At 51.9% G+C, this 14,873-nt stretch overlaps 5 protein-coding genes across 5 annotated transcripts, besides 6 other annotated features; 1 reads left to right on the top strand and 4 right to left on the bottom strand.

Annotated features, from left to right (window-relative positions):
- Positions 1-651: 651 nt before the first annotated feature.
- On the top strand, positions 652-1,386 carry EKO05_0003408 (uncharacterized protein; the record flags this gene model as incomplete). Its single annotated transcript, XM_038945374.2, has 1 exon — positions 652-1,386. One exon carries the CDS (start codon positions 652-654, stop codon positions 1,384-1,386), a length of 735 nt encoding a protein of 244 aa, XP_038800860.2.
- Positions 1,387-1,698: 312 nt separating this feature from the next.
- On the bottom strand, positions 1,699-3,050 carry EKO05_0003407 (Threonine ammonia-lyase; the record flags this gene model as incomplete). Its single annotated transcript, XM_038938442.1, has 2 exons — positions 1,699-2,606; positions 2,723-3,050. The coding sequence occupies 2 exons, from the start codon at positions 3,048-3,050 to the stop codon at positions 1,699-1,701; spliced, it is 1,236 nt and encodes a 411-aa protein (XP_038800861.1).
- A 505-nt stretch (positions 3,051-3,555) lies between these two features.
- Positions 3,556-5,354, bottom strand: EKO05_0003406 (Carboxypeptidase D; the record flags this gene model as incomplete). Its single annotated transcript, XM_038938592.1, has 3 exons — positions 3,556-4,714; positions 4,827-5,106; positions 5,156-5,354. The coding sequence occupies 3 exons, from the start codon at positions 5,352-5,354 to the stop codon at positions 3,556-3,558; spliced, it is 1,638 nt and encodes a 545-aa protein (XP_038800862.1).
- A 1,060-nt stretch (positions 5,355-6,414) lies between these two features.
- Positions 6,415-6,655: a mobile genetic element.
- A 395-nt stretch (positions 6,656-7,050) lies between these two features.
- Positions 7,051-7,207: a dispersed repeat.
- Positions 7,208-7,278: 71 nt separating this feature from the next.
- Positions 7,279-7,416: a dispersed repeat.
- Positions 7,417-7,644: a mobile genetic element.
- Positions 7,577-7,698: a mobile genetic element.
- Positions 7,699-7,815: 117 nt separating this feature from the next.
- Positions 7,816-8,161: a mobile genetic element.
- A 668-nt stretch (positions 8,162-8,829) lies between these two features.
- EKO05_0003405 (Tripeptidyl-peptidase I) lies at positions 8,830-10,808 on the bottom strand (the record flags this gene model as incomplete). The annotated part of the gene is made up of 3 exons (XM_038938438.1): positions 8,830-9,842; positions 9,893-10,526; positions 10,629-10,808. The coding sequence occupies 3 exons, from the start codon at positions 10,806-10,808 to the stop codon at positions 8,830-8,832; spliced, it is 1,827 nt and encodes a 608-aa protein (XP_038800863.1).
- A 799-nt stretch (positions 10,809-11,607) lies between these two features.
- Positions 11,608-12,464, bottom strand: EKO05_0003404 (uncharacterized protein; the record flags this gene model as incomplete). The annotated part of the gene is made up of 3 exons (XM_038938421.1): positions 11,608-12,205; positions 12,256-12,289; positions 12,353-12,464. The coding sequence occupies 3 exons, from the start codon at positions 12,462-12,464 to the stop codon at positions 11,608-11,610; spliced, it is 744 nt and encodes a 247-aa protein (XP_038800864.1).
- Positions 12,465-14,873: the final 2,409 nt, after the last annotated feature.

Here is a 14,873-nt window from a genome sequence, read left to right as displayed (position 1 = left end):
GTGGTTTACCTCTGCACTCAACGCTTGCTCCCCTCGTAGCGCCACGTCATCTCTGCAAGACAGCACTGAACCCGAGCCCGCCCTAGCCAAACGAGGACTGTCGATGAATCAACTTGATGGTGCGCATCGCTACAGAGTCTTTCTCCGGAAGACGATGAAGATGAAGGGTTTGAACATGACACATTTTGAGAGCTTTCACCTGGCTTCGCGAGCGTGGCTTGTCTTGCCTTATCGGAGCTTGACCGCTGTAGCCCCAGACGCAGGACTCAGGACGCAAACGAGAAACCGGCTAGGCAGGGGCCATTCTTCTCCCAACCCTTCACGTGAGGCCTTCCAACAAATCACAACGGAAATCCAGGGTCAGGCCCAGCACGGAGCCCAGCTTTCACCAGTTGATAAATCTTGATAAGTCTTGATGTGACGAACACCTATGTTTCCAGCCTCCTCTCTGCTCACGATGAGAATACCTCGATGGACGAGCGAAGCGGCGCAGGTCACAGAAGCTCCCTACATAAGGATGTACTCTTGTCCCAATTTCCGAGTCTCCAACCATTCAACGTGATTCTAACTCTACAAAATCACTCTGGCATTTCTTCGTGTACCTCCTCCTTGAAGATGAACACTCATATGGCCACCCCATTGTCAGCCTCAATGCCTCAGCTTGTTATATCGGCTGCAGTCTCACCTTTCGGTCCTCAAATCTCTCGACTTCCCGACGAGCTCATTTTTCAGATATTCAAGCAAGTCGCCGTGTCCATGTTCCCTCCCAAATCAAGGTTCAACACTGTCATCACTCCCAAGAACTTTGCAATCTTGAACCAACACTACGCCATCAACCGGATTCGCAACGTCTCCACTGGCTTCGCCGTCTTCTTCATGCAAGCTTTCTACGAGAACTACACCTTCAGCTTCAAGCATTGCCAGCTGTACAACTACTGGTCGCTTTACCTCACCTCTCTGCCGGCTCCGCTCCCTCGACGTCATTTCCGCCACCATTTGCGCTCCATGCACATCGAGATTGTCATGGAGAACTACTTCTTCACTGCACAAGAAATCTTCGTCCTCCCCACAACCACCTCTCACTACCGCACGCGATGCAAGATCACCAGCGCCGAGCAACTGCTGAAGCACTCCCCGGCTGCGCGCCAACTCCACGGTCTCACTGATTCTTGGATCGGCTTCAGCAACCTGACTGTGCTGAACTTGCACATTCGCTCCGATTTTCGCTATTACCCAATTGATGACGAGTTCTTGGCCGCCCTGGAGGACGCCAACCTTGTGGTCACGGCGGGCAAGGTTGAGCTGGTTGTGACCGACGACGATGGCAACATTAAGCCTGAGCATTTGGAGGTGAAAAAGCGCATCGTGGTGGAGGGTGGGAGGTGATCTGTGTCGGTTGAAAAGTGTCTGTATGGGATGGTTGTGGGTGGCACCCAGGAACAGCTGCTGTGTTGACCTTGGGTCATTTAGGGTAGGACTTCTGTTGTTGTGTATCAACAACATCAATACAACGCTCTCTTTCGTCAATCAACCTATGCTTGCAGATTCCCAAGAGTTCTTACACCATCGAGCTGTCGTATCCATCACGTCACTTCCCTTTACACCTCAATTGCCATGCTTTCCAATAAAGACTCCTTCCAAAACATCTGCTCTTGAACTAGGGAGCCTGATTACTCAAGAACTGCGACTTCTACGCCCTCACCCAGCGACGTTTTCAGCAAGCTTCTTACCGTCGGCGCCTACAACGCCTTGCTCCCGCTCAGCCTCCTTCTTGCCCACGTTGCCAAACATCTTCACGATAGCCTCGACAGTCGTGTTTCCGCCGCTGAATACAAGGCCAATGTTCCAGCCCTCCTCGCCTGCTTCCTTCTCCACCATCTTCCTGAAGTCCTCGTTGTACAGCACCGTAGCAAGACCTACCACGGCGGAAGGCTCGACGAAGCACTTCATGCGCTCTAGCACCAGCTGCAGTGCGTCTTTGATGTTCTGCTCCGTCACGGCGTACAAACCGGCCACGTAGTCCTTGTCGGTTATGATCTTCCAGGTATGGAGACCTAGGGGTGTTCTCAGACCATCGGCGATGGTCAAGGTTTTTACGCTCGTGATTCGCTCGCCGGCCGCGACGCCTCGTCTCGCATCGTCGGCGCCCTCGAAGGAGGGCTCGGCGCCGAAGACGCGGGTCGCGGTGTTGTGGAAGTATATCGCGTTGCCAGATAGCATGCCGCCGCCACCGCACGGCGCGATGAGCGCATCTAGCCCATCGCTCCCCTTCTCGCTCTCCTGTGCTGCCATTGCGTGGTGGATGCTGAGCTCTGGCCTGTCCTGGAGCAGAGCGGCGACCTCCTCGTCGATTTCCTTGCCCATGGTGCCCTGCCCGAGCATGATGTGTGGGTGGTCGTACGGCGGGATCAGGGTCGCGCCGGTGTCTTTTATGACATCTGCGACGACGGCTTCGCGCTCGGTGGCGGTGGAGCCGGAGAAGTGCAGGATGGCGCCCTGGGCCCGCGTGCCTTCTATCTTGCTCGGCGTGGAGATGGAGGGCATAACGATGTGCGCGGGGATCGAGAACGTGCGGGCGGCAAGGGCAAGGGCTTGTGCATGGTTTCCTATGAGGGAGCAGTTAGCATTGCCTGCGGACCGCGAGAGTGGTGGAGGCGGTGGGGGTAGAGAAGGGATGATGTTGGATGTCTCGTCCCAACTGCGCCTATCGCAAGGGACTTACCGCTGCTGTGTGTAACCACACCCTGTCTCCTCACATGGTCGATTCCCCTCTCCTCCACCAACCTCAACACCGCATGGAACGCGCCTCTAACCTTGAACGCCCCAATCTTCTGGAAGTTCTCCGCCTTGAAGAACAGCGTAATCTTCGGTCTTGCTGGCTCTTGTCCCTCCCATGATGTTTCCTTCAGCGCCTCGGATGACTGTGGCGTGGACGCGAGGTTGTTGAGCGTAGTATTGGTGAGCACGGGTGTGCTGTGGATGTGCGGTTTAATGAGAGCATGCGCGGCGACAATGGAGTCACGTGTGAGGGGGAGGTCGATCGAGGACATTGTCGTTACACGGAACGTGGTGTAGACGTGTCTTGGCGGGCATGGTGGTGTTGACGTGATGCAGCGGGGAGAAGGGCGGAGATCGTGGGGTGGCGGGCAGCCAGTGCTCTTCAAGACTCATGGGTCAACAATTGCACCGACAAGCAGACCTTGAAACTCTGGACTGTCTCCATGGTTCATGCGACAGCAAAACCAGGTTTGGTGCTTCAATGATATGCTCCGTCGCTATCCTCTGAAGTCGTTGCTTGCAGTGCGCGCGTCCTCATACGGTATTGTTTTGGCATAGCGCCGTCTTTCAGGAGCTTGATGGCTTCTTTTTGACATTTATAGACGCGATCTGTAGGCGGCTGGTCACTTTACAGGCGTTTACAACCAAAGAGCTCGGGGAAATGGGTCGAGTAATAAACAGTGCGCTGGTGGCACAGTGGATGGTCTTCAGTGATGTGCTATAGAAGCGGTACATATCTCTTCGTCAAATCGTCTACATTACTCCCTGCCCCACACGCTAGTAGCTGCGCATAACACCAAGATCCCTCTTCGCAGTCGAGTTGCCCCTGAGCGTAGTGAACGGCTCGGTCGAGGTCAAGCTGTCGATGCGACCGAGCAGGAACTCAGCCTGCCTGTACGCACTGCTGGGCTGGTACTGAGGAACCATGTGACCAGACAGAGCCTGGCTGACCCAAGTGAGCTTGCGCTCAGTGTGTGTGGTTCCCATAACGCCCTTGGCGCTCAAGCTCGTCAGGCTCATGTCCTCATGGTAAGGCACGAAGAACGCATCCTTGGGGGCCTCCTGGAAACCCTGCAGACCGCCCCAGGTCATGTTCTGAATAGTCATAAGGGTACCGTTGTAGAGCAGGATGAAGTCGAGCTCGCCGTGGACAATGACGAAGCGATCGAGCTTCTCAGTGATACGAGGGATGACTTCCCAGCTCGACTGAGGCGAAGTGTCGGTGTCGAGGACGCCATTGGAGCACTCGTTCCACTCTTGGATGGGCGCGTTGATAGCCTTCTGCACAGCGGTGCGGTTGAAGTAGACAGTGTCCTCGCCAGGGGGCAGGTAGTCGAAGGAGCCGGGGAAGCCGAGTACGTCCCAGAGCAGAGGACAGGTAGTGGCAACAGCGTAAACGTCGAAGCAAGGGTTGGTCAACATAACAGCGTTGTAAACGTCGTTCCAGATAGCGCATTCAGGCTCAGAAGCGTTGTGAGAAGGCGTGGGGAGCTTGCTAACAGGCGGGAAAGTCAGGTACTTCTCCATGTACTCAGTGTATCCACACTTGTCGGCACGCTCGTGGATATCCTTGGTAAAAGACTCGTTCAAGTTGAAGAGGCCAGACCAGCGATCGACAAAGGGGACGGCTGGGATGTCCTCAAGCAGGGTGTCCACGGCCACACTGGGGTCGTAGATCAAGGCGGCCTTGACGTTGTAGTAGTCGGTGTTGTTCTCGTTCAGCATGGCATCTGCAATATATGGCACGTATCGTCCCGCGTAAGATTCACCTGCAATGTAGACCTTCTTTCCTTTCAGGCCAAAGGTCTCCATGAAATTCTTCCAGAAGCCGAGGAATTGTGCAGCAGACTCTTCCTGGCTGGTTGCCGTTGGCGTACCCTGAGTAAAGCCAGTGCCAACTGGTTGCTCAACCCAGATCATGTTGGTAAGATTTGCCCTTTGAGTTGTCAGTGGGTGAGCCTTATTGTGGTGGTGGTGAAGGAAGTTCACGAGCGAGTAGCATCAACTGCCAGCTACACTCGCAAAACACACTGTTGAAAAAGACTTACCAGTTCCAAGGGTTGTAGACTGCGCGAGGGCCGCTGCCGTACTGCCAGCTGATAGGTCCGTTTTCCTGCAGGAAACCCTCGAGGGACGAGCAACCTGGGCCACCATTGAGCCAGATTGTGACCTCATCACTAGCATCCGGGTTTGTCGAAGGGAAGAACCAGAAGTACAGCTCGGAGGTTTCGTTTTGCTTGTCGCTTATCGGCAACAGACCAGCGTACGATTCGCCAATGTCGAAGTTAACGTCCGGGATGGCACCCGCGGTACCGTTGACGGCGAACTCTTCTCGAGTGTTAGCATCTGCATCTGTATCTACAGGCAAAATACATACTTTTAGCAGAGGGAGCTGTGATGATGGGTGTAGTCTCGTTCACGGCGTACTGGCGCTTGACGTGCTGGACATTGTGCGCAGAGCGAGCAAGCTGCGGCCTGGGAAGATCAAACTTCTTGCCAACAGACCTCGCAGGGTTACGAGCAGCAACGTTGGTCGCAAGGCCTCCAATGGCCAGAAGGGAGGTGATGAGCTGCATTTTGGCTGTTCGTGGAACTTGGTTCGGAGGCTGCTGAAGACCAAAATCCGGAGGCTTCCGACTTCAAGTATGAATCCGGCCCTCGACGTCACATCGGAGCTTACCCACCGCAGCGCGACATTTATCTACGGTTATACTGCACAGACTGTGATAGCTTGAACCGATGTCCAACATGGACAAGCTCCATACCTGATTAGGCAGGACGTAGTCGTACTCCACAAACCTCGCCCAGCCACCAAGTCATCGGTTCCTGATTTGTACAAGGGGGGTGCCTGAACGGAGTAGAATTACGATTTGCCGCAGCCGGGGTCTTCTTCTTGTAAAAGTTCACTAGATGCTCAGTGCAAGCGGCTCGAATTTCTACTCCGTTCAGGCACCCCCTTGTATACACATGTTCTGTCAAGCGAGTTGGCGTGACGGGCATACCATGATCTGATGCTCTTAACTGGGGAAAAGCTCGCGTCCTTCAAAGGCTCCAGTAGCACACAGCGAGCTTTTCGCAGCAGCAACTTGGGCTCGCAGGAGCTCATTACCGAGCGAAAAGGCTTCACCAAGCTCCACGAGCACCCGTCAGGCCTGACCGGACCCACATCGTTCCCTCCACACTCTGATAGGTATCGGTGTAATGTCTCTCTTCAAGCTGTACCTTGCAGCGAAGACCAATCAAACGGGTCGAGAATCCCTGTCACGCGGGTCGTTCGTGTGCGCTGCACCCCGATTTGCTGGAGCGGGAATAGTGACAATCAGGTTTGTTCATCTAAGCCTCGCGGCCAATGCTTGTTGCAGATAAGAGAGGCGCATTAACCAGATCAGGCAGCTCGTTAGGATAGCGGCAAAATGCTTGGAGCCGAAGGCGAGATGGCAAAGCTGTTAGCAATTGCATGTGCTGACCTACAAACATCGTGAAGAACAGAGAAATGTTGATGTTTTTGTTAGACGTACTGTGGTTACCGGCAAAAGTATTGTAGGTGGAGACGCGTGCAGGGATCGGAGATCAGGTTGACTAAAATTAAAACGGTCATCTGTTACATACAAATCTCAGTACTTTGTGTAACTACCCTACTATGGTGTCTGGCGTAAATATTGTGAGTGGAGAAAGATGACAGGTGTTCTCGGCTGTATTATTCGGGTATATTAGGCATAGTTTTAATACTAGTTATCTACAAATCTTAGTACTTTGTATATCCTCCCTGCGCGTCAATTACTACTTAGCATCTATCCTTTATTAACACTATTAACTCCTGAAGAGGGTTAGGGGTAACTAAGTCCTAGGCCTCTTGTACAATATAACCTGTCTCTTAGTAATCTTAAGAAGGTTAGCAATAGACTTGTATGTGAGGCCAGCCAGCTATAGAGTCTGTATTTAGAGGCGTTAGTCCTGTAACAGGTGGTGCCTGTAGGTGGGTGTTAAGGGCTCAGGGGTGAGTTAAAAACTCTGTAGGAAGGGTGTCAGGATTCTTACCCAACGGGAGTCTCAACGACTTGGGTTGATCCGCTATTGCCCGTTCTCGGCCATAATCAGACATTAGCGCTTACCGGTCACCCATAGTACATAAGGGATGTAGGAATCGCTCCCATACAGTAGCGATTCATCTATCCTCTACCTGCAACATATCCTATCCCTTCTCACCATCTCGTCCTTTAGTCCTGTGACAACCCCAAAGCCTGACAAAGGGTAGTTGTAGGCGTTTAGTTAACGACATGTAGATAAGTTAGAGATAGGTCAGCACTCTATCATATATAAAATTAGGTAGGATTCAGTGTAAATTGGTCAATAGAGCTGTTCCAGCTCATCCGACAACTACCCCTGTCCTCCTTCTCCACTCACAATATTTACGCCAGACACCATAGTAAGCTTCAATCACTGCCTGGCAGCAATCAGGTATACTTTTATTTAGTCTTTTATGTCAGACGCTGGCAAATAACTCTCAGACATCGGCATGTGGCAGCGTCCACCTCTAACCAGGTATGGTAATAAGTACTGTTCTGCCCAGGTGCTCAACATCTAAGTGAGCACTGATACCTTTTAGTTGCCTGGCATGGTGGGGCAAAGCCGTGGCCTAACACTAGCCACGCTTCTTTTGAACCTTATTAACTAGACAAGTATAATCTAAGATCTCTCTAACTCTCCTTGTTACCCACGCCTTCCTGTGTCTACCTCTAGTTACCTAGGTCTTATCTGTCTACAAGATCTGCTTCTACTAGTTAAGAGTCTAGCTAGCATGCTTAATAGCCCACCTAAGGCGCGCCACCTTATTAGCCTGTAAGAGAGGAGGCTTAGCTAGGGCTACGCAGCGTGTAAATCCTCTGCCTTTTAATGCATATCTAATAGTATACTTAGATACCTTCTAGGTACAAAAGTAAGAGGTAAGAGCAAGATAGTGTTGAGTTCCACACTTTAGACAAAGTCTGGAAGTGATCGTTTGATTGGGTCTCAGGGATAAGTTGACTAGACGACTGGGGTTGCAAGGAAGAATATGGAGTAGACTATCTGTTTCGCAAGCAGGGTTGCGATATTCCAATGACAAAGTTAATTGACAAAGCTGAACTCGAACTATAAAGGTTGTGTTCCTGTGATCTATATACTAAGGAGATATAGTGCTTGTTAACGAGTGACTAGAGTTAGTCTAATAAGATGCATGAGGGTGCTTGTGGACGAGCATATTGTACCATGCTCGTTGACGAGCAGTCGCGTGACAACCTCTTTGTGTTCTGTTCTCTCCACTGCTTGTTCCTTCAGGGTGGAGTTAGGGATCTTGGTTGGCTGATACTTATTGTTGTGCCGTTCCTGGCTCAGGATCGTAACAGATAGGTTATCTATTAGGTAGCTCGGGATAGGCAGACAATGGCAACCAGCTTGTTAACCTGGTTAGGTTTGAGTTTAGGGGGCCTGCCTGATTGTTTCTAAGGTGTGACGTGGTTGCTAGCTATTATATAGCCAACCTGGGAAAGAGATAAACCTGTCTGCTCTTAGATAAACGTGTGGGTATGGCTAGCCCTGGCTAGGGCGCGGCACACTAGACGCTCATCACGGGTAGCATCAGAGTGGCTAGCAATAGATAATAGGGGAGGTGGTATAGATGGTGACGTTGATTAGTAACAATATGAATCAAGGTTGGGGGGGGGGGGGGGAGATACATTGTTTAAATATTTTATACAAATTAGTTAGCAAACGCAGTAATATTCGTCGGTACTACTATTTAGCTGGCCTTGCCAATATCAGGCGTCCCGCTTCTGCACCTACAATACTTTTGCCGGTAACCGCAGTATGTCGAAGTGTTAAGAAGGTTTTAGTATTTGCGGATGTGGCTGTTCAGCAACGAATCAAGCGAGGCCGTGGCGTTTGCGCAGACGAGAATTCATGCTTCAGGCGTTGTTTCAGCACTGAGACAAAAACATTTCGCAGATTGTCTTATTATAATCACTAAACTAGTCTGCAGTGTTATTGTGGTGTCCGCGTCGCGAGCGTTAAAGCCTATGCGCGCCACTCCGCTGGGACGCTGTAGGACTGGCCCTGAGAAAGCTCAAGTAGGTCACCAAAGTTCGGGGTGCCGTAACCTGTGACTGGGTCCCAACCTTCAGTCGCGTTCCAGGATGCGTAAGGAACTAGAGGAGCGTTCAAGCCTGAGTAGATGGATCTGCCGATACATCCAGTCGAACCTCCGTCTTTGATGTCAGTGAGGCCTTGGTAGCCCTTGCTGTAGATCCATGGGTTAAGGAAGCCCAGTGCCGGCTGACCAGCGGCGAGACGGGCGTTGTTCAAGAGCGCGACGACAGATGCGAAAACAGGTGCCGAGGCACTGGTGCCACCAACGGAGATCTGACTACCTTTGTCAACGACACGGAAGCCCCGACCTTGAGCAGCAACGTCAGGGAAGCCACGTCCATCGCGGTTGTAGAGGCCCTCCCACTGACTGCCAAGCTTCTCGAGATATGTTCTGACAGCCTTGTCCTGGTAGGTAGGGCGCTCCCAGAGGTCTGAGAAACCGCCTGACGAGAAGGAAACTGCGCGTTCAGGTTCGACCCTGTAGGTACCTCCAACAGCGGTCACGTACGGGCAGGACGCAGGGAAGATGGGCAGGAAACGGGTGGTGTTTTTGCCGTCGTTGGTCTGGCACGCCGAACCGACACCAGTGTCTCCGCTGCTAAAGATGACAGACACACCGCGGGTGCCCAGCTGGCCAATGATGTCGCAGACCTTCTTCGCATAAGTAGCAGGTACGCTCTGCTCATCCTCGCCGTAGGAAGTAGTAAGCACTTGAGGGAGCTCGCCGTCGGGAAGACCCGCAAGGTAGGTGAAGAAGTCAAGATAAGGCTCATTAGCGTTGTCAGCTTCAGATGGCTGATCGAGATCAGGGACGAGGATGCCACGCCCAGAAGTGCTGTAGAACGTTGTTTCAATGGTGGGGTCCACTAGGCCTACGGTGTATTCGATGTCGAGATTGGCCTCAACACTGTCATCAGTCGAGTTCTGGTCTAGTTTGCCGCCTGTCTTCGACGTCAGTAACCACTTGAGGGGCTGTGCATAATACACGTACCGTTTACCGAGGTAAAAGAGAAGTTGCTACCAGCATTTGGCGCAAATGTGGATGTAAACTGTTCGAGGTCGGCATAGCGCGCATACTGCTCTAAGAAGCCGCTCACTCCGAGCTTCACAGCTCCCTTGGGGTCAATCTTGTAATCGGCAAAGTTGTATAGGTCGCTCAAGCAGGCTGGCGTAATAGTAGTGTTGCAGGTGGCGTTGACGGCAGCAACCGAGAAAGGAGCAGCTTCCTGGGTGAGGACGTTGCTGCGCTCTGCCTTGATCTGGCCGAAACGAGTGGTCGGCTGGATCATGTCAATGTGGTCGCGGACAGACTTTGGCACGGAATAGCTCAGGGATCGGATTCTCTTGACGTCTCGACGGACTTCGTTCTGATACGTTTTGAATGTAGTGCCCAACATCGACTCGGCTCTTTCGATGGGCGCGTGGAAAGTGATCCATTCACCATCGTTCTTGATATCTCGAGAGTTGATACCCGATCGTTCCAACCAGCTCAGGACGGCCTTGGTAGACTCGGCGCCTGGCTTGATGAGATCTTTGAGCTCGTCACGCTTGAGATGCTGCCCATACCGAGCATGGTTGGGGTCTGAAACCTCCATGAGAGTTCGCTCCAGGACGTTGCTGTCAGCCTGCAAACGTTAGTTTTTCGTGATGCAACCTCGCCTACATGTGATTGTTTCCACGACTAGGATCCATGCGTAGTAGTGTAGAAACGCCATGTACCAACTTACCGAACGAACAGCAATGCGGAATGGGAGCTTGCGATGCCCTGCTGGAGTGCCAATTGCGGTCCATCCTTGAGGGACTGTGTGCAGATTCTCGACCGGCACGGCCTCGCTCTCAATGTGCGAAGTGGGTTTGCAATTGGCGCCGGCGACAGCCAACAGGCCAGCAATGAGGGAATACTTCATGATGAGCGATGGTGACGGTAACAATGGGGAGTTTGGTGTGGGAGTGTCGAATATATAGTGCGTGCAACGTACCCGGTTGCCTGAATTTAGATAAACAAGCCCACCGAATCGAGAAGGCACAAGTGGTGCCCAGACCAGTGGACGTTTCACAATGCTTGGGTTTCTCGTGCAAGGAACGATCAGTCCACTGCAGATCCCAAGCGATGCTGTGCGACAAATCCGTGCGCATCATGTTTGTCGCATGTGCGGGTTGTGATTGGTGCGCCCCTGAATTCGGTTTACCAGCCAGATTGTGACAAAGCACGGAGCCATTGCCCGGATGAAGGTGTCAGTGTCAGTGCCATCATCGCAATGTATGATTGTTTGCGCCTATTGTGTGGGATCCTCAGTCGTTGCCAACACAAACGATACGAGGAGGCGTCCGTACAGACTGCTTGGAAAGCTTGGTGATGCTTCAAAAGACGAGGCGCTTAAGCTTAGCTAGGCGAATGCTATCCTGAGGCGCCGCGCCGGCTAAGCCTTCCCCACAGTCGTTGCATCATCGATAGACGCTCGGGTATAAAGACGTGATCTTGGCAAACGCGTGTGACGAGGTCCAATACGTTGGAAGCGGTGCAAAACTCGGATCAGATTGGTGACGTTGTACCTGGCTGCTGTTGTCGTTCACGGTACAACAACGTAGCTAGCGAATATGCAGGGTAATTGTGGCCTCGTGTTGCTTTGGCGACGATGCCGATGCCATTGCACCCCTTGCATGCCAACTGCATACAGGATCACTTTGCGCCGGTGGGCTTTAAGCTCAGCTCTTCTTGGTAGCTTCCTCCACTAGACCCTTTGCGTCAACATCCCCTTGGTCAGCCTCAACTCTGCCTTCAAAGCCATTCTCCAGGATCTCGATCAGGTCGTCGAGCTGGTTTACCACCAGATCCGTGTGTCGGTGCTCAGCAAGATGCCTGTTGACATCATTGACAAGTAGCACGGTGGCGGCTCCTGCACGGAAGCCGGCCGTCATATCATCGATGGAGTCGCCGACCATGATCAGACTGTCACCACCGTCTTCGTGCATCCACTGTTTGGCAATATGCAGGATGCCAGCAGGGTCTGGTTTAGGGGGACGAAATTCGCGCGTGACGACAGGGCTAAACTCCGACGAGGGCAGGAACGTAGTTAGGAGGTGTTCGACTGGCGCGTCGAAATTGCGTGTACAGATGCCTTTCTTCAGGCCTCGTGAGTCTAGGTACTCCATCAATTCAACAAGACCGGCTTGTGGCTTCTGCTTCTTCATTGCGGTGCGCTCGATGTCTCGGACCTTTTCTTGGGCTTGTTCCTGCTTGCCATCGGGCAGAGAGTAGATATGGTCTAGGATATCTGTGCCTTTTTCAATGCCGAGAGCAGACCTGCAAATCGTCAGTTGGAGCTTGCGCCTAGGTGTGAGTATACCACGTACCGCATGTCCGCGAACATGTAGTTTTGAGGAAGACCTTAGATGTGTCAGTCACGTCTCAGATGGATGCCAGATCGAGCACCAAACATCCGGTACTCACACAGTGTCCCGTCGACATCGAAAACGATGCCTTTCAGGATAGGTCGCTTGTCCCCTGCCTTCTTCTTCTCCGGATTCAACGGCGCAAATTGGCGAGGCCTCATATAAGCCATTGATGCAAGCGTCCTTGTACAGATCCTCCAGTTAGGTAAATGCTTCCTCGGAAGTGTTGTGAAGTGGTGGGTAGCTCCCGCGGTGATGCCATACATGCTGAGTCTGCTGCTTTGGAGAGTGGGTCCGGCAGTTGGATTGGCAGCCGCACTTAGCGCGGGGTACATCATGAACGTTCTTCTTAGCAACCCTCACATTACAATGCTTTGATAGATTGCTTCGCTGCAATCTTCATCGCTCTTTGTCTTTTGCTCGCGCATACATCGGTTATGATGCTACGGACCATAGGGGTCGATTAAGATAATCCTAGTGAGGGAACATCTGTTGACTCATCATTGGCTTTGAGCAACTGTGCCACATTTCAATACCAAATGGACGTCAAGTGGCATATCACAAGAAAGCCCAGCAGTTCATGCCACCGGTTTCCACCAAAAGGGTAACGCCAGGGACGTTCGTGGTTCTAGAGAGTCATGCAGGAGTATGAGACGAACAGTTGCAGGCCGACATTCCTATAGAGCGTTACAGTCTCTTTCTAAGGGATGCCGCCACTCCTTGATAACTGGTGGTCGTTCTAGTGTTCAGGCAACACAGGTTAGGTAAGCCAAGTGCCACTACCCCACTTATCAGAGTGATAGTATAACACAGTCAGCACATGGATGTCGTACGATGTATTATTAGCTTTGACTTCCATGCCTGGAGCACCGCAGATGATAATCTGGGGATGGCGTCTGCACCGAGCCTCGTTCAAAAGGGCATCTAGATAACGTTGTTGCTCGATGTGCCTGCTCAGACGCTGCAGGCACTCTTCCTGAAGAACGACGTGTCAAGACGTCGTCATCAAGTCTGGCAGGAGGAACCGCGGCAGCACTCCACACAGTGTCCAGGGTTTTTCAACATGATGCTCCGATATCTGGCATCTTCGAAGCACGACCCCGTTTATAAATGGTATGTTGCCAGACTCGTCAAGAGTCCATCTGTCCATTGATACAGATGTAGTGCTGCAATATCCGACCGATCGAAGGCACAAGTAGCCCGAAAGTTTGTGAGGAGTAGCAAATATGGTCTTTGTTTCGTAAGCTGAATCGGTATAGGTGTCTTGACACAACACTCATGAAGCAGGTTTACGCTGCTGGGATGCGTAAGATCGGAGCAGCTCAGAATTGAAGTACATGGCCATCGTTGACATTGGCTTCATTAACGGTGTTCCTAAGTTTTCCATGGTCAGTTCTCACTCGATAATCGACACCAAGCAATGCATTTGACAGTACCATAGAAGTTCCTGATCGCCTGGGGCCATGAGAGCCGATGGATATCTGTAGATGTCCTGGAAGCGATGCTTCTCTCTCTTTTGAAGCAGAGCACAGAAAGTAGATGGAGACGAACTCAACTCAGCGAGAAAGGGGGTAAGGTGCAAAGCCAGACTGCTACTGAGTGACTGAGAGGTCTGTGTATCGGTAACGTTCTGAAAGGGGCTTCGATTCAGAGGCCAACAGGCCGAAATTTGTAGCAGCTCGAGTCAGGTGAGCGAAAGGATTACGAATGATCTAGAAATATAGAGTCCTAATTGTAGCGGTGAACTCGCCCGTCAGTGCGGATACATGCGCCCGCTGCTCCAGACTGCACACCACAATCTGTTCGGACATGGGCTACCGGTACGGATCATGTGCCGAGGCGGGATACGTGGGAGTGCAAGATATGGAACCCACCCGCAATAGATAGTGTCTGCTTGCAAAAACCGATGTGTGGTGTGAATTAGGTAGTGCGTCACGATGTGGCTAACAGGTGTCCGCCTTCCCGTTTTGAATATAGCAAATCTGCTCGTCATGTCCCGCTCTCGGTACCGGTACCACCTCCCTGACATGTGTCGCCATTGATACGACTACGTCAATGCGAAAACATTCCATCAATCGGAGTATTTCCCTATCTCCGGGTCATGCCTTCTTCTGCTCGTCAAGCGTCGTCACGAGGTGTTTGGGAGCCACTACGTGCCGCAAGCCTGGACCCACAGGACGGCTACGTTTTGTTTCACCATTATTCATGCGAGTGGGCCCGACACGGGTCACGTTGCTTGTTTGAGGACTGACGGCCCATGATTTTCCGTGGAAAAAGCTTGTCTTGTGTGCCAAACATTCTTGCTGGTGTGGCTGCGTGGCGCAAGTTTGCATCACAATGAGAATCGTACGCAGCATTAGAGTTACAATTGCTTTTTTCCGTGGTGTATGTTTCTGCAAGGCTGAGGTCCGCATATTATTTCTCCGACCGCAAATATCTAACTCCTACAGTCTAACATGTCGAAAATGTCGATGCCGGCGCCACTCGCCTGCGCTAATTTCCACAAGGACCTTTAATCTACAGCGAGAACAAGCTTGGCCAAGAGCGACAAGCTTCTTCGGTATTATCCACTTTCGGTG

Source organism: Ascochyta rabiei, chromosome 5 (genome assembly GCF_004011695.2).
Source record: "Ascochyta rabiei chromosome 5, complete sequence".
NCBI lineage: Eukaryota > Fungi > Ascomycota > Dothideomycetes > Pleosporales > Didymellaceae > Ascochyta > Ascochyta rabiei.
The sequence above is the reverse complement of the archived record's forward strand: the minus strand, read 5'-3'. Positions and strand labels throughout refer to the sequence as shown.